This window comes from Erinaceus europaeus, chromosome 3, assembly GCF_950295315.1.
Source record: "Erinaceus europaeus chromosome 3, mEriEur2.1, whole genome shotgun sequence".
NCBI classification, from domain to species: Eukaryota; Metazoa; Chordata; class Mammalia; order Eulipotyphla; family Erinaceidae; genus Erinaceus; species Erinaceus europaeus.
The window spans coordinates 63361060-63386422 of record NC_080164.1 but is presented as its reverse complement, the minus strand read 5'-3'; the positions used below and the strand labels follow the sequence as shown (position 1 = coordinate 63386422).

General features: G+C 40.3%; 1 protein-coding gene, 1 non-coding gene and 1 pseudogene across 2 annotated transcripts in view; all 3 read left to right on the top strand.

The window, feature by feature from the left end:
- The window catches only part of PTCD3 (pentatricopeptide repeat domain 3), a 34185-nt gene extending 23775 nt beyond the window's left edge, over positions 1-10410 (top strand). The window contains exons 18-24 of the mRNA XM_060187304.1: positions 1146-1224; positions 1320-1410; positions 2930-3015; positions 6878-7026; positions 7751-7792; positions 8612-8770; positions 9277-10410. Of these exons, the coding sequence (XP_060043287.1) occupies positions 1146-1224; positions 1320-1410; positions 2930-3015; positions 6878-7026; positions 7751-7792; positions 8612-8770; positions 9277-9385 (715 nt within the window). The 3' untranslated portion in view covers positions 9386-10410. The remainder of the gene's footprint in view (positions 1-1145; positions 1225-1319; positions 1411-2929; positions 3016-6877; positions 7027-7750; positions 7793-8611; positions 8771-9276) is intronic.
- Positions 7294-7428, top strand: LOC132537975 (small nucleolar RNA SNORD94). Its single transcript, XR_009549374.1, has one exon. It is a non-coding gene; the product is annotated as a small nucleolar RNA SNORD94 (small nucleolar RNA).
- A 4762-nt stretch (positions 10411-15172) lies between the features above and the next one.
- LOC103119586 (mitochondrial import inner membrane translocase subunit TIM16-like) lies at positions 15173-15890 on the top strand (annotated as a pseudogene).
- The last annotated feature ends 9473 nt before the right edge of the window (positions 15891-25363 follow it).

Sequence of the window (25363 nt, the reverse complement as noted above, 5' to 3'; positions counted from 1 at the left end):
AAAAAGTCATCCCGGTGGTGAAACCCTGATCATCACAACAGAAAAAACAAAACTGATTACCCAGGTTGAGGTGCCTGATACGGTTTTGTTGTTGTTGTTGTTTATATGTTTGCTTTTTGATAAGACAGATAGAAATTTGGGGGGGGGGGATAGAGAGGGAGAATGACCTACAGACCTGCTTCACCACTTATAAAGTGCACCCCCTGCAGGTGGGGAACAGGAGCATGAACCCAGGACCTCAGAACATTGTAATGTGTGCCCTTCTTCTTCTTCTAGCGTTTGCCCTTCTTCCCTAGCCAGTTAACAGCGTGAGCCATCACCACCTGGCCTCCTGATATGTATTTTTTAAGGTTTCCTTCCTTATAACATTGAACACACACCATTTTCCAGAGTTCTAAAATAGATAGGCAGAATCGGTAGAGTCTGAAAGACCACAGGACGGGAGCTATTTTCAGTGAAGGTGAGGACTGGGCTCAAACCTGCATTGTATGCGTGACAAAAATAGTACACCATTTCACTGGTCCCATATCTATATTGTTTGATTTTATAATAAAGTGGGTTCTTGATTGCAAAACGCCTCTTTTGTTTTTGAAAATTATTCTATCATATTACTCTGCACAAAAGCCCAGATTCAAAACCCCCAGTCTGTACATACCGGGGGAGGAAGGTATGAAATGTCCATGAATGGTGGAGCAGTGTTGCAGGTCTCTGTCTTTCTCTATCAGAAGAGAGAGGGCTAGAAGGATGGCCACTGGGACTGGTAGAGTCATCATGCTTCTTAATTCTTTTTCTTGTTTAGGCAGATAAAAAAAATAACCTTTCTGCTATTTCCCCAGCCCTGATGGCTTTCTTCATTTCCAAATTCTCATTTCACACTGCACATTTAAAATGTGTATGATATTCACTCTCTGCTTATAACTGAACATGTACTAATGAGGATGACAACAGACCAGTTGAGGATTAAAAGGTCATTGACTGGGATAATGAACAAGCTGTACTTAACATTTCCATAGCCAAGCATTGATTGATGTAACATGAAATTATCAGTCATATGTGCAGCACATTATCACATAACTTTTCAGTCATTTCCCAATTTTGTTTGATAAAAGTTTTAGACTAAGCATAATTTTTCACTTCCATTACAGTTCCAAGTTCTTCAATTTACTTTGTCTAATGGAACAAATTGATGTCACCTTGAAGTGGTATAAGGACCTGATACCTTCAGTAAGATGGCTCATTACTTGAATGATGTCTTTATTGATGTGTTTTCAACTGTGGAGACTAACACTTGGAATATATATGCACATCTTTCTTATCAGGTCTTCTTTCCCCATTCCAAATCCTTGATAGAGCTTCTCCAAGCATTGGATGTAGCCAACCGGTTAGAAATGATTCCTCAGATTTGGAAAGGTCAGTGTCTCATTCCACTGCCCTTCATTTTGATTAATGAATGTGTACCCATTATTCAGGATGAGAACTTCCTGTTTGTTTGGTTGGTTGGTTTGGTTTTGAAACCAACTAAATGCAGTAGTTGGCATTGACTTCAAGGTGGCTTGCTTATGTTACATATTAAATTGCATGAGTTAGACTATTCAAAATGGCCTAAATAAGCTTCGTCGTGACAAGATTAAGTGGGGATTTGTGCAGATATTATGTGACACAACAAAAGGGAAGGTCAGTGGGGGCAGCTGAACCAGTTGAACACGCAGGTTACCAAGCACAAGGACCTGGGTTTGAGCCCCTGCTCTCCACCTGCAGGGGGGAAGAAGCTACACAAGCAGTAAAGGTATCTTTCTTTTATCTCTCCCTCTTCTGTCTCCACCTCCCCTCTCAATCTCTACCTGTTCTAAGAGAGAGAAGAAGAAAAAAAAGGTTAAATCATAGTGTCAGCACTACTCCCCAGCAATAACTCTGGTGGCAATTAAAAAACAAAGGGAAGATTGATGCTAACTAACTGCATGGCACACACTAGATATGAATCCAGGTATCCAAACCCCAAGTTTATAGCATTCATCTGCATTATGTTGCATCACTGTGGTCCATTTACTAGCCAGTTTCAAAAAGGCCATTTTAACTGCATTCTTGTGTTATTTATATAAGTTGGCTGCAGAAGATGCTGTGTCCTTGCTTTTTTTTTTAATAAATATTTTTTACTTATTGTTTAATAGAGAAAGAAATTTAGAGGGGAGAGGGAGGTAGAGAAGGAAAGAGGCAAAGAGACATCTGCAGCCCTGCTTCACCAGTCATAAAGCTTCCGCAACCACAGAGAAAAAGCTTTGCAAGTGGTGAAGCAGTTCTACAGGCATCCCCCCTACCTTCCTTACCTTTCGATTTCTGGCTGTGTCTATCCAATAAATAAAGATAAGTACATTTGCACGTAACCAGGTACACCACCACCTGGCCCCAGTCTTTCCATTTCTTTTTGTTGTTTTTGTTCTTTAGTTTTAGATCTTATTTATTAGTCAATGAGAGACGACCAGAGGATCTCTTTGGCATATATCATGCATAGCTTAAATTCTAGACCTCATGTTTGAGAGTTCAGTACTTTATCCACTGGAACACCTTCCAGGCCACTGTAATGAGTTTGGGTCTGCTTCAATTGTCCATGGCTGAGATGCCTTTATGTACAAGACAATTTCCCATTCACTGATATATGTTCCTAAGTCTTACCACATGGAGTTAATGGAATTCATTTTATAGTGTGTGTGTGTGTGTGTGTGTGTTTTGCCAGAGATAAAACTCAGGACCTTGCCCACAAGAGGTTTGCACTCAACCACTGAACTAGCTGTATTTCTGGCCCCAATTTTTCACATTCTCACTATGACTCATTCAGTGTTTTTTCTGGAATATTATGATAAACTTGGGGAAGTAAAACGAACGGTTTGACATGGCCTGATCACTTCTCATGTTGTCCTGTATTGGTTTAAAGACAGTAAAGAATATGGCCACACGTACAGGAATAACCTGAAAGAAGAGATTTTGATGCTCATGGCAAGGGATCAGCACCCACCAGAGGTAGGGCTGCATTAAAACTCAGCTCTGATGAATGGGTTGTTTGTTTGTTTTTTATTTTACTCTGTGGAACTGGAGCCATGAACACACACCATTTCACAAATCCGGGGCCACTTTTTCATTTCTTCCAGGTTCTCTAGCTTGGTGGCATATAGTTGTTCATAGAAGCCTCGCATGATATGTTGAATTTCTGCAGTGTCTGTTGTGATTTCTCCTCTTTCATTTACTATCCGATTTATTTGGGTCTTCTCCCTTTTTTGTTTTGTGAGTCTGGCTAAAGGTTTGTCGATTTTGTTTACTCTTTCGAAGAACCAACATTGACTTTCATTGATATTTTGTATGGTTTTCCTATTCTCAATGTTATTTATTTCTGCCCTAACTTTAGTAATTTCTGTCCTTCTGGTTGCTTTAGGGTTCCTTTGTTGTTCTTCTTCTAGGTCTTTAAGATGTGCAATCAGGCTGTTTATTTGTGCCTTTTCTTGTTTCCTAATGTGTGCTTGTATAGCTATGAACTTCCCTCTTAGGACTGCTTTAGCTGTGTCCCAAATATTTTGATAGCTTGTGTCTTCATTTTCATTGAACTCTCGAAACATTTTGATTTCTTCCTTGATTTCCTCTTTGACCCAGAAGTTGTTAAGAAGTGTACTGTTGAGCATCCACATTTTGGTACTGTTACTAATCTTTTGTTGATTGTTAAGTGTTAGTTTAATTCCACTGTGGTCTGAGGAGATGCTTGGGATGATTTCAGTGCTCTTGAATAGGCTGATGCTGTCTTTGTGGCCTAACATATGGTCTATCCTTGAGAATGATCCATGTGGATTTGAGTAAAATGTGTATTCCAGTTTCTTGGGATGAATGACTCTGAAAATGTCCAATAGTTCTAGTTTATCTATCTCTTCATTTAGCTCCCTTATGTCTTTACTGATTTTCTGCCTGGATGATCTGTCAAGTTGAGAGAGTGGGATGTTGAAGTCCCCTACTATGATTGTGTTACTGTTAATATATTGCTGTAGCTCTTTCAGTAGAAGTTTGATGTATTTAGATGGCTTCTCATTGGGTGCATAGATATTAATAATTGTTAAGTCCTCTTGATTGACTGATCCTCTGAGCATTAAGTAGTGTCCATTCCTATCTTTTTTAATCTTATCTATTTTAAAGTCTATCATGTCAGATATGAGAATAGCTGTTCCTGCCCTTTTTTGTGGGCCATTGGCTTGAATGATAGTTTTCCATCCTTTCACTTTAAGTCTGTGTTTGTCTTGTTGCGTTAGGTGAGTTTCCTGTAGACAACATATTGTTGGGTTGTGTTTTCTGATCCATCTTCCTACTCTGTGTCTTTTAATAGGTGAATTCAGGCCATTCACATTTATTGATATCAAAGATTGAAGATATTTTAACGCCATTCTTGTAGAGTTTTAGAGTGTTTTGATATATGTTCTATTTGTGGTGGTCTGGTTGTTTATAGGAAACCTTTCAGAACTTCTTTCAAGGCAGGCTTGGTGATGGTTGCTTCCTTCAACTGTTGCTTGTCTGAGAAGGTTTTGATGCTTCCATCTAGTCTGAATGACAATCTAGCAGGATATAGTATTCTTGGCTGAAAGCCTTTCTCATTGAGCACTCGATAGATATCTTGCCATTCTCTTCTGGCCTGTAGTGTTTGTATGGAGAAGTCTGCTGCTAATCTTATGGGTTTTCCTTTGTAGGTGACTCTTTGTTTTTCTCTTGCAGCTTTGAGGATCCTTTCTTTATCCTTATTCCTTTCCAATCTAAGTATGACATGTCTTGGTGTCTTTAGGTCTGTGTTAATTCTGTTTGGGACCCTCTGGGCTTCTTGAATCTTTATGTCTTTGGTGTTGTCTAGACTAGAGAAATTTTCAGCTATTATGGCCTGGAGAACGCTTTCTTCCTCCCCTTCTCTTTCTTCCTCTGGTAAGCCAATAATGCGTATATTGTTTCTTTTGAAGTCATCCCATAGGACTCTTATTGTTTTCAGCATCTCTTAATCTCTTTTTGAGATCTCTTACTTCTTTTTTAGTTGTCTCTAATTCATCCTCAATCTTGCTAATTCTGTCTTCAGCCTCATTGATTCTATTCTCTCTGCCCTCTACTGCTTTCTGGAGTTCATCTATTTTGTTGCCCTGCTCTGATACTGTTTTAGCTTGTTCAGCTAGTTGCCTTCTTAGCTCAGCAATTTCAGCTTTCAGCTCTCTAATAACCATGAGATTATTAGAATTTTCTTCCATATTCTCATTTGTTGTTCCTGCAGTTCTGATTACAATTTTTTCAAATTCTTTACTCACTCCTGTTATTATTTCCTTAGCTAATGTTTGGATGTTGAACTCGTTGTTTTGTGCTTCGCCCTCTGGAGGACTTTTAGCTGGACTCTTGTCCTGGTTCGAGTCTCCATTATTTTTTCTTGTTGTTTTAACCATTTTATATAAGTTAACAGTTTTTTCAATCCCTGAGTTGGAGTTCAGTGGTGTAAAAGCCTTTTTTTTTTTTCCCCTGTAGGCTATGGCAGCCTGAGGGCTTTTAAACTATCAATAGGCTTCTTGGCTTAATCAATGACTCCTGACCAAGAGATAAAGCAGGGTGTGGCAGAGATAATCCAGTGGTTATGCAAAGAGACTTTCACAGCCCTTCAGCTATGCCACCGAGGTATAGGTCTTCTCCTGAGTTTCCTGGTTAGATCTCTGTGCCCTGGTGTCCCTCCCTGTTGCTGCTCCAGATTCTGAGGGTAGTAGCAATGGAGACTCAGAGTTGTACTTGGTGAGTCTCTGGGGAGTCCTTTCCTCCCTTCAGCTGTCCCCTTGTTGGTGGAGCAGACTGGAGGTGGTGTCTCCACTGACAAACTGTCGAACTGTTAGCAGTCACTTAATCTCTCCTTAGGCCCCTCTCTCCTCTCTGTCACCAGCCACGCGTGTTTGTACTCACGGGTGATTTACTGGGTTTCTGTGGTCATTCTAGTCCTGTCTTGTTTCGGTCCGGGTGGTCTCCTTTGGTATTCCTAGTTGATCCAGGAGAGGAGAGGAGAGGAGAGAAAACGATCTGCTGCTCGTAGCTCCGCCTCCGGAAGTTGAATCCAGGTTGGGGCCACTTTTTCACTTGGGCCTTTGGAGCAGGAACTGATAGAAAAAGACACCATTGGCACAGAGCTTCATTGGTGTGGCACCTCTCTTCTGGTGCCAGGTCTTGAACCTGGACCCACACATGACATAGCACACATCCTACATGGCGAGCTATCTGACTCCACTGTCATTGATAATAAATGCATACTTATAATGAGCTAACAGGACGTACTGGTTAGACATGCTAACCTAACCAGTACTTCCTCTAAAGTTACTTATTCCTCTAGTTCAAAGTAAAGCAACACAAAAATAACTTTGGACTTGACTGCTGATAGCAGTTTGCAGGGTCGGGCTGGTTGTTTTCCCCTCCAGAGCATTGCTTAGCTCTGGCCTTTAGTGGCACTGGAAAATGAACCTGGGAGCTCAGCCTGCAATTTCTTTTTTTTTTTTTTTTCATTACTTCTTTATTGGGGAATTAATGTTTTACATTCAACAGTAAATAAAATAGTTTGTACATGCATAACATTTCCCATTTTTCCATATCTTTTTTTCTTTTTTTAATCTAAATGGGAAGCTCATAATTGGGTTGATTTTAAAATGTATGTGTTAATCGGATTATTTAACTCAGGACAGGGTGCTCTACTTTTTCTCTTTTTTTTTTTCCTATTACTTGCATACTATACACATGTTCTAATTGTAAAATGCAATGCTTAACAATTTTAATGATTGTGGGCCCTTCTGAATTCAAATTGTTACATAACCAGTTTGGCAATTCTGCTGACTCTGGGGCCTCTCAGCTTCAGGTGGCATTCGCAGACTGTGCTGCAGATATCAAATCTACCTATGAAAGCCAAGATGCCACACAACCAGTCGATACAATGTCAGCCACCACTCTAAACTATATAGCTGTCCTGTTTTTAAGGGGTGGAAGGAAACAGGAAGCCTGGTGAGTACACAGGTGTGAATTAGAAGCATTTGTACTTGATCTCAGAAAACATTTGAAAGAGCCCATTATTTTATTCTAATGGGGCAGGGGAGAAGTAATTTTTTTATTAATACAAAATGTGACTATTCCCAGTCTTCAGGCAAAGCTAAGTTTTGCTGCTTGAAGTTGCCTTAGAAGTGTGAACCACACTACATGATCTACTGTGCTACTAGTACCTGAGACAGAAAGTTGATACTTGTTTGTTAAAGTGACACACTTGTTATGAACCAGGCTGTGATGATTGGCGCAGGGGTACGGACCTCAGCTAAGTCATGGGAGCTGAATGTATGTGTTTCTCCATTGTCCTGCATGTGGCAGGTTGATGGTGAGCACTTACATGAGACTTGCCTGAATCTGAGCCTGCTCTTCATAATCTAAGAAGAAACTATATCTTGGAACTCCACTGCTCTAAAGCAGCCCTCTGTGAGGAGATACTTCTCTGTCAACAAGTCTGATTTGCTTGTGACGCTTGTGCCCATAATTTTCAGAGTTTGGGGAGGGGAATGAGGTGAATCTGATTGAAGATAGGGCTGAAAACTAGTGGAGCTCACGTACTAGTGAGCTAAAGAGTTTCTAGTACATTGAAGAAGGGCACTTTCATGCTGAATCTAGGAACAAAACAGCTGACTATCTAATTGATCTTTTGTTAGTACTTACAATCATTCTCCTATTTCATATTAAACAGGAAAATGTTGGGACTTTTCAGGAAATATAACAAGATTCCTAGGTAAGTTAAGATAGACCCCTAGCTATATCCTGGAATTGGCTGTGTGAACTGTTTTATAAGTGTGACTAACTATAGGTTATGAGATTATAAGATCACTGTGTATAGTTCCACACTTACCACCAGAGTTCTGTATCCCTTCACTCCCCCCTCCCAAAGATAACCACCACAGTTCTCATAAGTCTTAGAAACAGTTTGCTTGCTTGCTTTTTTAAAATATTTATTCCCTTTTGATGCCCTTTGTTTTATTGTTGTAATTATTGTTGATATCAGTTTGATAGGACAGAGAAATGGAGAGGAGGGGAAGATGGGGGGGGAGAGAGACCTGCAGACCTGCTTCACTACTGTGAAGCAACTCCCCTGCAGGTGGGGAGCTGGGGACTCGAAGCGGGATCTTTACGCCATGTGCACTTAACCCACTGCCCTACTACCCAACTCCCGCTTGTGTGTGTGTGTGTGTGTATGTGTGTGTGTGTGTATTTCCCCTCCCAAGTTCATGTGTATTATTAGTTCTTTAGATTTCACATGAGTAAAACCATCTGGTAGTTGGCTTTTGTCTCTTTCCTTATTTTGCTAAGCATAATAACCTCCAGTTTCATTCAGTCTTGTGAATTTTAACTGTTACTGTAGCCAGCTTTTTAAAAAATATATGCTTAGGGGTTGCAGTATGTTAATGGATCCTTAATAACACCGAGCTCCTGTTCATTTTATCTATGGCATGTCAAAGCTAATGCTCATATAGCTGTATTCTAAAACTATGGTTGAAAATCTTTATGACTGAACATTTTTTTGAGGAGCCTTGATATTTTGTACGTTTTACAGAAATGAATTGCTGAAAGAGTTTATGAAGAATGCAAAAGCATCCAACAGCCCTTCCGATGCCATTGAAATAGTAAAGCTGGCAAATGCCTTCAGTTTACCTATTAGTGAACACCTCTCCCAGACGGTGATGAGTGGCTTTGCAATCAGCCAAGAACAAAAGTAAGTAGGTCTTTATGATGAAACATACAAAAATGGAGTAGGCCTTTGCCCATTAACTCATTCAAATGTACATAGTTTTCTCTCTTAATTTTTTTTTTAATACTTATTTATTCCCTTTTGTTGCCCTTGTTTTGTTGTAGTTATTATTGTTATTATTGATGTTGTCGTTGCTGGATAGGACAGAGAGAAATGGAGAGAGGAGGGGAAGACAGAAGAGAGAGAAAGATAGACACCTGCAGACCTGCTTCACCGCCTGTGTAGTGACTCCCCTGCAGGTGGGGAGCCGGGGGCTTGAACCAGGATCCTTATGCCGGTCCTTGCACTTTGAGCCATGCCATTCTCTCTGAATTTCTTTCATTTGCACAGTCAGGATATATTTATGTTTGGTTCATTTGCATACAAATCAGTGATTTATAGAATTGACTAGTCTTTTTCTAGACATTTTTGTGTAGCTGCATTTCTCTTCACCCTGTTACAATGTAACCACTGGATTATTTTCCTTACAGAAAAGCCCTAGGAAACCTAACAGCATTGACCAGCGACAGTGATAGTGATAGTGACAGTGATACGGACAGGGACACAGACAGCGACAGTGATACTGGTGAAGGCCGATAAATGTGGACACATTAGCAGTGCTCTATAATCAGACTTTGGAACTGAGATGTAACCATGTTTTAACCGTGGTGTGAACAAGAGAATACAGGCTTGATGAACCTTGAATTACAGTTGAACTGTACTTCCTGATTTGATATTAAGCCATCCATCCGTTCAGGACAAACCAGAGAAGCAGCACTATTATTTTCATTTGTTTAGGCGCACATTGTGAGCTCATTTCAGCATAAACTGTCTGCATCATGTCATCGTCAGCACTGTGTGCCCTTATGTTGTGGAGCTCTCTGTTGGCTAAGTCTGGGTCTTAGTAAGTGGTAACTTAAAAAGGCGTTTGTACAATTGCATTTCATTTGCTGTTGGCTACATGGTGAAATTTGTAAAGAGAAATAATGGGCCTTTGGACTGGATGTTGGCGCATCAAGTTCAGCGCACACTACAATGCACAAGGACTCAGGTTTGAGCCTCCGGTCCCCCACCTGCAGGGGGAAAGCTTTGCGAGTGGTAAAGCAGTGCTATGGGTCTTATCATCCCTCCCCTCTTGATTTCCAGCTGTCTCTATCCAATAAATAAAAATTAAAAAAAATATTTTTTAATGGGCCTTTTGGGCTGTACATAAAATACTGTAACTTGGGGAGTCAGGTGGTAGCAGCATGTTAAGCGCACGTGGTGTGAAGAAGCACAAGGTCCAGCGGAAGGATCCTAGTTCAAGCCCCCAGCTCCCCGCCTGCAGGGGAGTTGCTTCATAAATGATGAAGCAGGTCTGCCGGTGTCTATCTTGCTTTCCCCCTCTGTCTTCCCCTCCTCTCTCAATTTCTCTCTGTCCTATCCAACAATGATGACATCAACAACGACTACAATAAAACAAGGGCAACAAAAGGGAATAAGTACATTTTTAAAAATTGTAATTGATGTACATGTTTCTGGCATTTGAATATTCTGTTTACCAGTCTCTCCATTTCTTTCCTAAAAGTCTGTATGGTCACATTATAGTTGTGCTATATTAAAAATGGTCCAAGGATTGAAATGTCTTCCTGACATGGTTTTACATAATTGCTTCAGACCAACTTGTCTAGGATTTTTGTCTTTCAAATAGTATTGGGAAGAAATGGGCATTTATGAAAATTGTGGTCATTCTTGCCCTGCCAGGGTTTTATAATGTCTGTTTCCACTTCCATTTATAATCCTCTCTAGGTCAGAACCCTTTCATGTAGCTTCAGAAATACTGGTGTTTTCTCCTATCATAGAATTGTCAGTTTTAAGATACCTAATTAAGGGACACAAAATCTGACAGTCTACTACTTAAACATCCAAATGTTGTCTCACCAGCCCTTTTGATAGCAATGCAAATAAAGGACAGGTTTGCGAGTACATGTTAAAACCAAGAGCCTGCAGCCCTTTTCTCCCTGAATTTTTTTTAAAATTTTTGTTGTATTTTCCTTTTTCCCCTTTTGTTTATTGTTGTAATTATTGTTATTGATGTCTTTGTTGTTAGGACAGAAATAGAGAAGAAGACGGGGAAAGATAGACACCTGCAGACCTGCCTCACTGCCTGTGAAGCGACTCCCCTGCAGGTGGGGAGCTGGAGTCTTGAACTGAGATCCTTACTGCACCACGTGCATTTAACCTGCTGTGCTACCACCCGACTCCCCTCTCCCTGAACTTATTAGCAGCTACAAATAACTGACTTTTTAGTCCAGGATTCACTCAGTACAGTTCTTATATAATAACCCATGCATGTCAGACACAAGTTCTTTGTAGCAGTGAAATTGATAAGGAGAAATAATTAGGAGACAGCTCACAGGAACTTTAAATCGGCCCTCAATGTGGATGTGTCAAAGATAATACGAATTCTTCCTAGCAAACTGCTGCTTTGAACTTTATAAGGGAAAAATATTTAAGTCTTGGGGATTTATTCCTGCTTTTCTTTCACTAGCTAGTGAAAACAGTAACCTCCTAAAGGGGCTTTTCCATGCTAGTGGCTATTAAATAAAAATGAATTAAATGCTTGGAAATTAGCCCTGAAACTATAAAACACAATGAATAGTGCAATAGCTGGGACAAGTACCTCATGGGAAAATACTGGGCTTGAAAGCCTGAGGTGTGCAGTTCAATCCCTGGCATGTATGTTCTAGAATGGTGTTCTTGTTTGTCTTGTAAAACTCTCAGATGTTAGAGGACAGGGCTGGGGACAATGCATAATACAAAAAGATTGAGGCTCTCAGGTCCCAGGCTCAGTCCTCAGCATTGTTACAAACAGCTGAGCAGTGCTCTGGTCTTTGTATTTCCCATTTAAATTTTGTTTTTGCTTTGGGTTTTTTGGGTTTAATGGCACACAGACGGGGGAAGAAAGTGGTCCACATGATTCGTTAGAGAAATACATACTAAAACTACAGTGAGAGGCCGCGGGTTGCAGCTTCTCTAGTGGCGGCTATAGCCAGACAGTGCAGCTCAGTGGAAGCTCTCAGCGTGCCACCCACCCGCAATCCCGGTCGCCACGATGCCCAAGAGGAAGGTGAGCTCTGCCGAGGGGGTCTGCCAAGAAGGTGCCCAAGTGAAACCCATGCCGCCCGCCAAGGTAGAAACGAAGCCTAAGAACAAAGCTTTGGACAGGAAGGTGCCAGCAAAAGGGAAGCAGGGAGCCAAGGGGAAGGCGGGGGAAGTGGCCAACCAGGAGGCACAGGAGGACGTCCCTTTGGAGAACATAAAGGCCAAAAGCCAGGAGAGTCCAGTCTGGAGAAAGAGGCCAGTCAGGAGAAAGAGGCCAAGGCTGACTGAGCACAGGGACCTAGTTTCACCAGGGATCCCCATTTCCCTTCTTGTACATTCCAGAGGAATTTTTTTTAATCTTTATTATTGGGTAGAGACAGAGAAATTGAGGGAAGGGGGAGATAAGAGATGGAGAGACACCTGCAACCCTGCCCACCACTTGTGAAGCTTTCCCCCTGCAGGTGGGGACCAGGGGCTTGAACACAGGTCCTTGTGCACCAGGTGCACCACCACCTGGCCTCCAGAGCAACATTTTTATCAACTATTTTATAAAAGCAAGTTTTTTAGTAGCTCTAGAAACATTTTTTTCCAAATATTTATTCCCTTTTGTTGCCCTTGTTTTATTGTAGTTACTGTTGTCGTTCTTGGACTGGACAGAGAGAGATGGTTAAGACAGAGGTGGAGAGAAAGATACCTGCAGACCTGCTTCACCCCTCATGAAGTCACTTCCCTGCAGGTGGGGATCCGGGATCCTTGTGCTGGTCCTTGCCCTTCACGCCACATGCACTTAACCCGCTGTGCTACCATCCGACTCCCTTTAGAAACATTTTTAAGGAGGGAATCCCATCTCATCCCATTTTTAAAGTGTAAATGCTTTTTTTTTTTAAGAGGTGAAATCATTGCTGGCTGTTTATTTTTGGGTATAACTAGAAAATAGTGGGGTATTGTATCTGGGAGGCTCTGATTGTATATGCAGCCGCCTAATAGTCCATAGATGGTGCAAATATTTACTAATTGGCCATGTGGAGTCAAAGACACACGTCTGTCTGTCTGGAACATTCAGGATCACTTCTAGTCCCGTGTTGTTTTGGGTAGGTTGTTTCCTAAAGAATTCCATCCCTGCACTTGATGTAACATCAGTGGTCTTGGTAATTCCAGTTTTCCAACTTTGTCAACGTCCTGTGAAAGGTGCAGGTGGAGTGTGTCATATACATGATACTAATTGTGAACCTATGGACCTAGACAATGTAACAGCTCACCAGCATCTGCAGATGCTGCCACTTGATGCCAGGTAAGGAAAACTGACCTCCAAGATGTGAGCTGGGAAGTCACTGGAGTGTGTCACGACGACTAGGCCTGAGTTCATGCATTGAAAACTGTACAAACCATACTGTTGTTCAAACCAATAAAAATGTTATGAGGAAGGAAAAATAAAACAAGATACTTCACACCTGTATGACTAACATAACATTGGGAGAGGGGCTTGGTAGAGTGCAGGTGTCTATACCTGCTCCAAAAGGACATGCCAGGAGATGGCACACCTGGTAAAGGACACAGCACACAAGGATGCAGGTTCAAGCCCCTGGTCCCCACCTGTAGTGAGAAAGTTTCACAAGTGATACAGTTGTCTTTTTTTTTTTTTTCCCTTTAACCAGAGCACTCCTTAGTTCTGACTTATGGTGGAGCAGGGAATTAAACCTGGGACGCTAGAGCCTCACACTACAGTCTGCATAATCATTATGCTATCTACCCCCACTTTTCTACCTCCCACCTTCTCAATCTGTCTCAAATTTTTTTTTTTAATTCAAAAGACTGGAAACTAAGTGTTGCCAGGGATGTGAAGAAATGGGGACACAGTACTTGATCATTGGGAATTAAAAACTGGTACAGCTCCTATAGGAAACTATAGATATGGAGATGTAGAAATATATTCCAAGGATGTGAATAGCACTGGTTTGAAAGGATCTATGCAGCCCAATGTTAACAGCTGCACTATTCACAATAGCCAAAAATAATGCAATTAGCCTATAAGCCCACTGGCAGATGACTGGACAGAGAACTTAGGAACTTAGTGGACTACGATGCCAATTAAAAACGTGATTATGTCACTTGAAACAGAACAAATGGGACTCGAAGTGATTATGCTATGTGAAAAAAGCAAAGTAAAACATAAAACATACATAAAATATAGAATATAGATAAAGGAATGAAGCCACAAAAAGCTATCCAAACTGCCACAAACTATAAGAGGGCACAGGAGCCTTGATGGGTACAGTGAGCTGCACACAAGTATATGGCTATGAAACTACCACGGAGGTTTTAGTCTTTATGTATTTATTACCATGAGAGAACCAGAGCATCAATTTTTTTTAAATTATCTTTATTGGATAGAGACAGCCAGAAAGTGAGAGGGATGGGGAGATAGGGAGGGAGAGAGAGAGACACACCTGCAGCACTGCTTCAACACTCGCAAAGCTTTCTCCCCTGCAGGTGGGAACCAGGGCTCAAACCCAAGTCCTTGAACACTGTAACATGTGCTCAACCAGGTGCACCACCTCCCAGCCCCTACAGCATCAATTTTTATACCACGCCAGAAACAGACTCAGGACCACATTCTTAAAGGCCTAATGCTCCAACCACTGGACCATAGAAATCTTACAGTTCTATAAACTACTGTTAAATTACTAGTAAGAATGAAGCCCAAAGTCAGTAGGAAGTAATACACATGAGCTCAGTGCCTGCACCATAAATCCACTGCTCCTGGAGGACATTTTTCCCCCTTTTGTTGCCCTTGTTGTAGACTTGTTGTGGTTATTATTGTTGATGTCGCTCATTATTGGATAGGACAGAGAGATGGAGAGAGAAAGACGGGGAAAGGTAGACACCTGCAGACCTGCTTCACCAAACCTGTGAAGCAACTCCCCTGCAGGTGGGGAGCCGGGGGCTCAAAGGAGGATCTTTACGCCGGTCCTAGTGCTTTGTGCCATGTGCACCTAACCCACTGCGCTACCACCCGACCCCCGAAAAGTTTAAATTGACAGCAGAAATAAATGAAGACCACAAGGGATATGAAAGATCAAAACCAGAAGTTGGTTCTTTAAAAAAAAATAATAAGCAAAATCAACAAGCCTTCAGTGATATATACTGGCTCAAATAAAATTAGAAATGGAGTAAGTTAGGAGAACACAAATACAGAGTATAAGAAACAAGTATGGGGCAGGGGAAGATAGCATAATAGTTAATGCAGTTCTATGAGTCGGGGCTGGGAAGTCGGCCCCGTGTCCCAGAGTCTGAGTGGCCACCATGGTCAGATACCTGGCCCAGGTCACCGTGATGGTGATGCAGGTGGTGTGTACAGCCTTCACGTACACTCTGCTGGAGGAGTTTGCAGCCAGCCAAGCAGCAGCTGATACCCAAGGCTGCGCCAGACACCAGTCTGCAAGCCGCCTCCAGCCTTACTACCTTCAGCCTCCAGAAAGCCCAGCAGATTCTCAATGTCTCCAAGCTGAGCCCCAAGATCCAAAAGAACTATGAGCACATGTTCAAGGGAAACAGCAAGTCAGTGGGCAGCAGCTCCTCCTACATGCAGTCAAAGGTGGTCCAGGCAAAGGAGCGCCTGGAAGAGGAGCTGAGGATCCAGGCCCAGGACAGAGAAAAAACCCAAAACATGACACGGGCTCCTCCTCCCACCCCCTCTCCAGCCCCTAATTTATAGCTCGCTAATAAATGCTGTCTCCCACAAAAAAAAAAAAAAAAAAAACATGCTTTAGTCTCTGGGATCCCAGGTTCAATCCCTAACACAAGCCAGAATTGTGCTGTTACGCTTAAAACAAAAAACTTAAAAAAAAGAAAAAAGGGGGGGCTGGGTGGTAGTGCAGCAAGTTAAGTGCAGGTGGCGCAAAGCGCAAGGACCAGCATAAGAATCCCAATTTAAGCCCCTGGCTCCCCACCCGCAGGGGAGTCGCTTCACAGGGGGTGAAGTAGGTCTGCAGGTGTCTATCTTTCTCTCCCCCTCTCTGTCTTCCCCTCCTATCTCCATTTCCCTTTGTCCTATCCAACAACAATGACAGCTATAACAACAACGATAAACAACAAGGGCAACAAAAGGGAAAAAATAGCCTCCAGGAGCAGTGGATTCATAGTGCAGGCACTGAGCCCCAGCAATAACCCTGGAGTCAAAAAATCAAACAAACAAACAAAAAAACTGCCACTAGGGTTGGGTTATTGTTGGGGCTAGGTGACTGCAGGAAAAATCTGCTCTTGCAGTTCGAGCCCCCGGCTCCCCACCTGCAAAGGAGTCACTTCACAGGCAGTGAAGCAGGTCTGCAGGTGTCTGTCTTTCTCTCCCCATCTCTGTCTTCCCCTCCTCTCTCCATTTCTCTCTGTCCTATCCACCAACAATGGCATCAATAACCACAACAATGTTAAATAACAAGGGCAACAAAAGGGAAAATAAATATAAAAAAAAAAATTTTTTTTAAATAAAGAAAGGAAGAAAAATCTGTTCCTGCTGGCTTGCTTTCTTTCTCCTTATGTTTGCTAGGATAGAGAGAACTGAGGGAAGGAGTCAATAGAGAGGGAAAGAGAAGAGACACCTGCAGACCTACTTCACCAATCATGAATCTTACCTACTTTACCACTCATGAATCCACTGCAGGTGGGAACTGGAGACTTAAACCTGGGTCCTTGCACTTGGTGCCATGTGTGCTGTACCAGGTATGCCATCAACCAGCTCAAGGCCAGATAGTTTTAATGGAAAATTCTACCAAACATTCAAGGAAGATCTAGTATGAATATAAGCACTAGAGATAGGGAAGCAGGCGACAGCACGCCTGGTTAAGCACAGACATTTCAATGGGTTCAAGCCCCTGGAGAAGCAGGGCTGAAAAGGTCTCTGTCTTTATCCCTCTCCTCTCAGTTTCTCTCTATATCCCATAAGTAAAAATATTTTTAAAAATTAAGAGATAGTATGTATCCCATTTCTGATATTGCAGTTGTTATACATTAAATTCCACTACTACTGATGAAATCTTCTCGTATCAAGCTAGAAGGAGCTTGACAACTGGCGAAGCAAATCACTCCAAGCAATAGCATATGATTTCACACATATATATGCAACATAAAGCAAATCAAAGAAATACAAACTCTTAGCTATGGAAAATAATCTGGTCACTAGTCTGGCTTCAAGTTTGGGGGTTGGTGTGTCATGTAAAGGTTTTCAGTTGTATGGATACTAGAATTTGGTAGTAATAATGATGGACTACATACAGATGTCAGATGGCAATACTTTCACATAAAACTGTCAACTCGATAAAAAATTAAAGGGGACATGTGGTACTTTAAGATGTCAGAATTGTGAGGGATCAGCATTACATAGCATAAGTAGCCATATGTAAAATTAATCTGAATGATGGTCTTTCAGGAATTGGAAGTAGAGGATAATGAAACCATTTCTGAGTAACTTCAAAAAGGAATAATCAATGCGGGGATATAACATAATGATTATGCAGAGACTCTCATGCCTGAGGCTCCAAAATACCACGTTCAATCCCCTGCACCAACCATGAACAAGAGCTGCTCAGTGCTCTGGTAAAAAAAAAAAAAAAGCACAGTTCAAAGAACATGTGGAAATTAGAACCTGTGGTATTGGTTCTAATTTGTATACTGAAAACTATGAGTCGCTATTCAAGGAAATAGAAACTGATACCAAGAAATGGAAAGACATCCCGTGCTCATGGATTGGAGGAATAAATATCATCAAAATGAATATTCTCCCCAGAGCAATACCCATCAAAGTTCCACCAATCTTCTTTAAGAGAATAGAATAAAAACTACAATCATTTATCTGGAACCAGAAAACACCTAGAATTGCCAAAACCATCTTGAGGAATATAAACAGAAATGGAGGCATCACACTCCCAGATCTCAAACTATATTATAAAGACATCATCATCAAAACAGCCTGGTACTGGAACAAAAATAGGCACACAGACCAGTGCAAAAGAACTGAAAGCCCAGAACTAAGCCCCAAACCTATGGACATCTAATCTTTGATAAGGGGGCCCAAAGTATTAAATGGAGGAAAGAGGCTCTCTTCAATAAATGGTGATGGGAAAACTGGGTTGAAACATGCAGAAGAATGAAATTGAACCACCTTATCTCACCAGAAACAAAAATCAACTCCAAATGAATCAAGGACCTGGATGTTGGACCAGAAACTATCAAATACTTAGAGGAAAACATTGGTGGAACACTTTCCCACCTAAACCTCAAGGACATCTTTGATGAAACAAACCCAATTGCAAGGAAGACTAAAGAAGAAACAAACCAATGGGACTACATCAAATTGAAAAGCTTCTGCACAGCCAAAGAAACTATCACACAAACAAAGAGACCCCTCACAGAATGGGAGATCTTCACATACCATACATCAGACAAGAGACTAATCACTAAAATATACAAAGAGCTAAACAAACTTAGCACCAAAAAATCAAATGACCCCATCAAAAAATGGGCAGAGGATATGAACAAAATAATCACTTCAGAGGAGATCCAAAAGGCTAAAAAACATATGAAAAACTGCTCCAGGTCACCGATTGTCAGAGAAATGCAAATAAAGACAACACCAAAGACATAAAGATTCAAGAAGCCCAGAGGGTCCCAAACAGAATTAACCGAGACCTAAAGACACCAAGACATATCATACTTAGAATGGAAAGGAATAAGGATAAAGAAAGGATCCTCAAGGCGGCAAGAGAAAAACAAAGAGTCACCTACAAAGGAAAACCCTTAAGATTAGCAGCAGACTTCTCCATACAAACACTACAGGCCAGAAGAGAATGGCAAGATATCTATCGAGTGCTCAATGAGAAAGGCTTTCAGCCAAGAATACTATATCCTGCTAGACTGTCATTCAGACTAGATAAAGGCATCAAAACCTTCTCAGACAAGCAACAGTTGAAGGAAGCAACCATCACCAAGCATGCCCGGAAAGCAGTTCTGAAAGGTCTCCTATAAACAACCAGACCACCACAAATAGGACATATATCAAAACACTCTAAAACTCTACAAGAATGGCGTTAAAATATCTTCAATCTTTGATATCAATAAATGTGAATGGCCTGAATTCACCTATTAAAAGACACAGAGTAGGAAGATGGATCAGAAAACACAACCCAACAATATGTTGTCTACAGGAAACTCACCTAACTCAACAAGACAAACACAGACTTAAAGTGAAAGGATGGAAAACTATCATACAAGCCAATGGCCCACAAAAAAGGGCAGGAACAGCTATTCTCATATCTGACATGATAGACTTTAAAATAGATAAGATTAAAAAAGATAGGAATGGACACTACTTAATGCTCAGAGGATCAGTCAATCAAGAGGACTTAACAATTATTAGTATCTATGCACCCAATGAGAAGCCATCTAAATACATCAAACTTCTACTGAAAGAGCTACAGAAATATATTAACAGTAACACAATCATAGTAGGGGACTTCAACACCCCAATCTCTCAACTTGACAGATCATCCAGGCAGAAAATCAGTAAAGACATAAGGGAGCTAAATGAAGAGATAGATAAACTAGAACTATTGGACATTTTCAGAGTCATTCATCCCAAGAAACTGGAATACACATTTTACTCAAATCCACATGGATCATTCTCAAGGATAGACCATATGTTCGGCCACAAAGACAGCATCAGCCTATTCAAGAGCACTGAAATCATCCCAAGCATCTTCTCAGACCACAGTGGAATTAAACTAACACTTAACCATCAACAAAAGATTAGTAACAGTGCCAAAATGTGGAAGCTCAACAGTACACTTCTTAACAACTTCTGGGTCAAAGAGGAAATCAAGGAAGAAATCAAAATGTTTCAAGAGTTCAATGAAAATGAAGACACAAGCTATCAAAATATTTGGGACATAGCTAAAGCAGTCCTAAGAGGGAAGTTCATAGCTATACAAGCACACATTAGGAAACAAGAAAAGGCACAAATAAACAGCCTGATTGCACATCTTAAAGACCTAGAAGAAGAACAACAAAGGAATCCTAAAGCAACCAGAAGGACAGAAATCACTAAAGTTAGGGCAGAAATAAATAACATTGAGAATAGGAAAACCATACAAAAGATCAATGAAAGTCAATGTTGGTTCTTCGAAAGAGTAAACAAAATCAACAAACCTTTAGCCAGACTCACAAAACAAAAAAGGGAGAAGACCCAAATAAATCGGATAGTAAATGAAAGAGGAGAAATCACAACAGACACTGCAGAAATTCAACATATCATGCGAGGCTTCTATGAACAACTATATGCCACCAAGCTAGAGAACCTGGAAGAAATGAATGATTTCCTAGATACCTACCAACTTCCAAAACTAAGTAAAGAGGAAGTGGATAACATGGACAGGCCCATCACAGCCAATGAAATTGAAACAGTTATCAAAAATCTTCCCAAAAATAAAAGTCCTGGACCAGATGGTTTCACAAATGAATTCTACAAAACTTTCAAAGAAGAACTAATACCTCTACTTTTAAAAGTCTTCCAGAAGATTGAAGACACTGGAATACTCCCTGCCAGCTTCTATGAAGCCAACATCACCCAAAAGCAGACAGGGACACAACCAAAAAAGAAAACTACAGACCAATATCTCTGATGAACATAGATGCGAAAATATTGAACAGAATTCTAGCCAACCGGATACAGCAGTATATCAAAAAGATTGTTCACCATGACCAAGTAGGGTTTATCCCAGGCATGCAAGGTTGGTTTAATATACGTAAATCAATCAATGTGATCCACCACATCAACAAAAGCAAGACCAAAAACCACATGGTCATATCAATAGATGCAGAGAAAGCCTTTGACAAAATACAACATCCCTTTATGATCAAAACACTACAAAAAATGGGAATAGATGGGAAATTCCTGAAGATAGTGGAGTCTATATATAGCAAACCTACAGCCAACATCATACTCAATGGTGAAAAACTGGAAGCATTTCCACTCAGATCAGGTACTAGACAGGGCTGCCCACTATCACCATTACTATTCAACATAGTGTTGGAAGTTCTTGCCATAGCAATCAGGCAGGAGCAAGGAATTAAAGGCATACAGATTGGAAGAGAAGAAGTCAAACTCCCCTTATTTGCAGATGACATGATAGTATACATGGAAAAACCTAAGGAATCCAGCAAGAAGTTTTTGGAAATCATCAGGCAATACAGTAAGGTGTCAGGCTATAAAATTAACATTCAAAAGTCAGTGGCATTCCTCTATGCAAACACTAAGTTAGAAGAAATTGAAATCCAGAAATCAGTTCCTTTTTCTATAGCAACAAAAACAATAAAATATCTAGGAGTAAACCTAACCAAAGAAGTGAAAGACTTGTATACTGAAAATTATGAGTCACTACTCAAAGAAATTGAAAAAGACACAAAGAAGTGGAAAGATATTCCATGTTCATGGGTTGGAAGAATTAACATCATCAAAATGAATATATTACCCAGAACCATCTATAAATTTAATGCTATCCCCATCAAGATCCCAAGCACATTTTTTAGGAGAATAGAACAAATGCTACAAATGTTTATCTGGAACCAGAAAAGACCTAGAATTGCCAAAACAATCTTGAGAAAAAAGAACAGATCCGGAGGCATCACACTCCCAGATCTCAAACTGTATTATAGGGCCATTGTCATCAAAACTGCTTGGTACTGGAACATGAACAGACACACTGACCAGTGGAATAGAATTGAGCGCCCAGAAATGAGGCCCCATACCTATGGACATCTAATCTTTGACAAAGGGGCCCAGACTATTACATGGGGAAAGCAGAGTCTCTTCAACAAATGGTGTTGGAAACAATGGGTTGAAACATGCAGAAGAATGAAACTGAATCACTGTATTTCACTAAATACAAAAGTAAATTCCAAGTGGATCAAGGACTTGGATGTTAGACCAGAAACTATCAGATACTTAGAGGAAAATATTGGAAGAACTTTTTTCCGCATAAATTTTAAAGACATTTTCAATGAAACGAATCCAATTACAAGGAAGACTAAGGCAAGTATAAACCTATGGGACTACATCAAATTAAAAAGCTTCTTCACAGCAAAAGAAACCATTACCCAAACCAAGAGACCTCTCACAGAATGGGAGAAGATCTTTACATGCCATACATCGGATAAGAGTTTAATAACCAACATATATAAAGAGCTTGCCAGACTCAACAACAAGACAACAAATAACCCCATCCAAAAATGGGGGGAGGACTTAGACAGAATATTCACCCCAGAAGAGATCCAAAAGGCCAAGAAACACATGAAAAAATGCTCCCAGTCTCTGACTGTCAGAGAAATGCAAATCAAGACAACAATGAGATATCACTTCACTCCTGTGAGAATGTCATACATCAGAAAAGGTAACAGCAGCAAATGCTAGAGAGGCTGTGGGGTCAAAGGAACCCTCCTGCACTGCTGGTGGGAATGTCAATTGGTCCAACCTCTGTGGAGAACAGTCTGGAGAACTCTCAGAAGGCTAGAAATGGATCTACCCTATGACCCTGCAATTCCCCTCCTGGGGATATATCCTAAGGAACCCAACACATCCATCCAAAAAGATCTGTGTACACATATGTTCTTGGCAGCACAATTTGTAATAGCCAAAACCTGGAAGCAACCCAGGTGTCCAACAACAGATGAGTGGCTGAGAAAGTTGTGGTATATATACACAATGGAATACTACTCAGCTGTAAAAAATGATGACTTCACCGTTTTCAGCTGATCTTGGATGGACCTTGAAAAAATCATGTTTAGTGAAATAAGTCAGAAGCAGAAGGATGAATATGGGATGATCTCACTCTCAGGCCGAAGTTGAAAAACAAGATTAGAAAAGAAAACACAAGTCGAACCTGAACTGGAGTTGGCGTATTGCACCAAAGTGGGTGGGTGGGTGGGTGGGGAGAATACAGGTCCATGAAAGATGATGAATGACATAGTGGGGGTCGTATTGTTAAATGGGAATCTGGGGAATGTTATGCATGTACAAACTATTGTATTTACTGTTGAATGTAAAGCATTAATTCCCCTAATAAAGAAATTTAAAAAAATAAAAATAAATAAATAAAATAGCAAAATAAATAAATAAAATAAATAAATGAAAAAAGAAACTTAAAAAGAATATATTATGATAGAAAGCATTAGCTGTGTCACCAATACCAATAGGATCTCTTTCCATAACCTTCCCTTTTCCCTCACTCCTTCCAGAATCCCCTTTTTTTCTTACTAAAGACCTGATGGCAGTGTAAACACAAACTAACAAATCAGCTAGACCTCATTCCCTCCCCAGGTTAAAAAAAAAGGAGAGAGGAAATGCTCAGGTAACCAACCATATATCTTCCTTTACATTCTCATACTCCCCAGTCTACCTCAGGGCCTCTAGATGCATCAACTATAAGGGAACCAAGAAAGCTTAGCTTTGGTTGAGGGGAGTGGTGAGCACTGATCTGAGGAAGAGTGATTTGTCTTATTTTTAATTTTTTTTTTATTTCCTTTCTGTGTTATATCTTCTTCTGAACTCAGTTCAAGCAAGTTACTTTAAAACTGGTGGGAAAACTCATTTGGGACTTGGAGATAGCATTTATCCACAACCTGTTAAGAAAGAGCAAAATATTTTACATTAATACTAAGGAATATAGAAGTAGCATTACTTAAAGACTGCCTAAAATTATGTTAGTGTGGTGTACTACTGATTCTGAATCTTAAAAATAACAGTAAAACTAAGATCAGAGTTTTAATGTCTAAGTCTGAAGATAAATTTTAAATGTTAAGGAATACTACCCTGTAACACTTAGGAGATAAGAGGTAACAGTTTTAGACAAATGGAAAAATGCTTAAGTGAAGCTGGCCAGGGCGATACCTCCTTCCCCCATCATGTTCCCTTTGAATTCAATCTCTTCAAAGTAGAACTATACTCAAGTAATGTACCCCTTTGACTTGAATGGTTGCTGATGGGCATCTCAGGAAGCCTTGTGTCTTAATAGTTATGAATAAAGAAAAGCAAGGCCTGATCAAGCACAGTCAGCTTTTCAAAGTCATTCTCTCTTACAGTGTGCAACCAGGATAAGAGACATCTGCTAATGGAATTGACAAGATGTGAAAGTTAATGAGTTGGTCCTCCTCATTTTGATGTCCACTCAATATGCTTACATCTAATGAATACAAGCAATCACATCTAAAGTTAGCTATTTCTAGGCTCAAAGAGATACTTACATATCGCTATAAGTATTTTACATACTTTATGAGTAAAAGTAAAAATTACAAGCAGTTCTAATGATAGGTAGTTAAGTTTTATAAGTTAATATACTTTGTCAATTTTTGTCATAACCCCATGCCATTCCAAAAGGGGAAGCAGATTTATACCAATCTCATTGCTTTTCAGTAAAAACTTAGTAGCTCACAGGTAGTGAGAATGCCTCTCCCAGATGAGATCAGAAACATTAAACGAGGCACTTGTGCCAATCAGAGAAACTAGATACCGAAGTAGGAAATCTACTGTGAAAATTAAAAAAAAAAAAAAATTTTAAAGAGGAAGGATCCAGTATGGAGGAACATAAAAAATAGTAAGGTCGGACAGGGGTAGACAGCATAATGATTATGGGATGCCTGAGGCTTCAAAGTCCCAGGTTCAATTCCCTGCACCACCATAAACCAGACCTGCTCAGTGCTTTGATAAAATAAATAAATACTAAGTTCAAACAAGATCAAATTAATGTAATAATTCAAATTCAAGGACAGGTATATACAGGTAAAATTAGAAAATAACCACCCTTTCATTTTTTTTTATTACTTGCAGATGTTACTCAGATTAAAATGCTTCCTCAGTAATCTCTTTCATGAACACATATGTCCTAGCAAGAGTTATAATGGGATGAAATTACAGTTTTTAAAAAATGAGGAGCTGGAGGAATATTTTAGGTAGACTGCCTTGCCTTGCCATACTCGAAGCCCAGGTTTCAAAATTGAGCCATGACCCATCCTGAGGGCTGTTGAACTAAACTGTAGGTAATGTAGAGACCAAGATTATTTTCAGTGCCACAGAACAGAAAATAAGAAGCACATCACAAGAAAACAGGGAAGCAGTGTTTCAAAAACTATTTCTTGGATATATGTATACAAGTGTGTGTATACATGTATCAGATCCCAATATGAAAATTTTTTTCCCCAAGAATACTAATGAAAAAAGTTTGGGATACAAGCTTTCTAATCTCTGTCGATCACCGGATGATATACCCCACAATTATCAGTAAATTGGCATTATGCTTTAGACAGATTGATCGGCAGGATTAGGTTACCAGAATATTCAAAGCCAAAAGCAGGCCTTGGACTTCTGGAACCAACTCTAAGCACCCAGGAATTCCTACTTTGGCTGTTGCTGCTTACCAAGGAAATAGTCTGCATACACAACCAAGTCAAAATGGC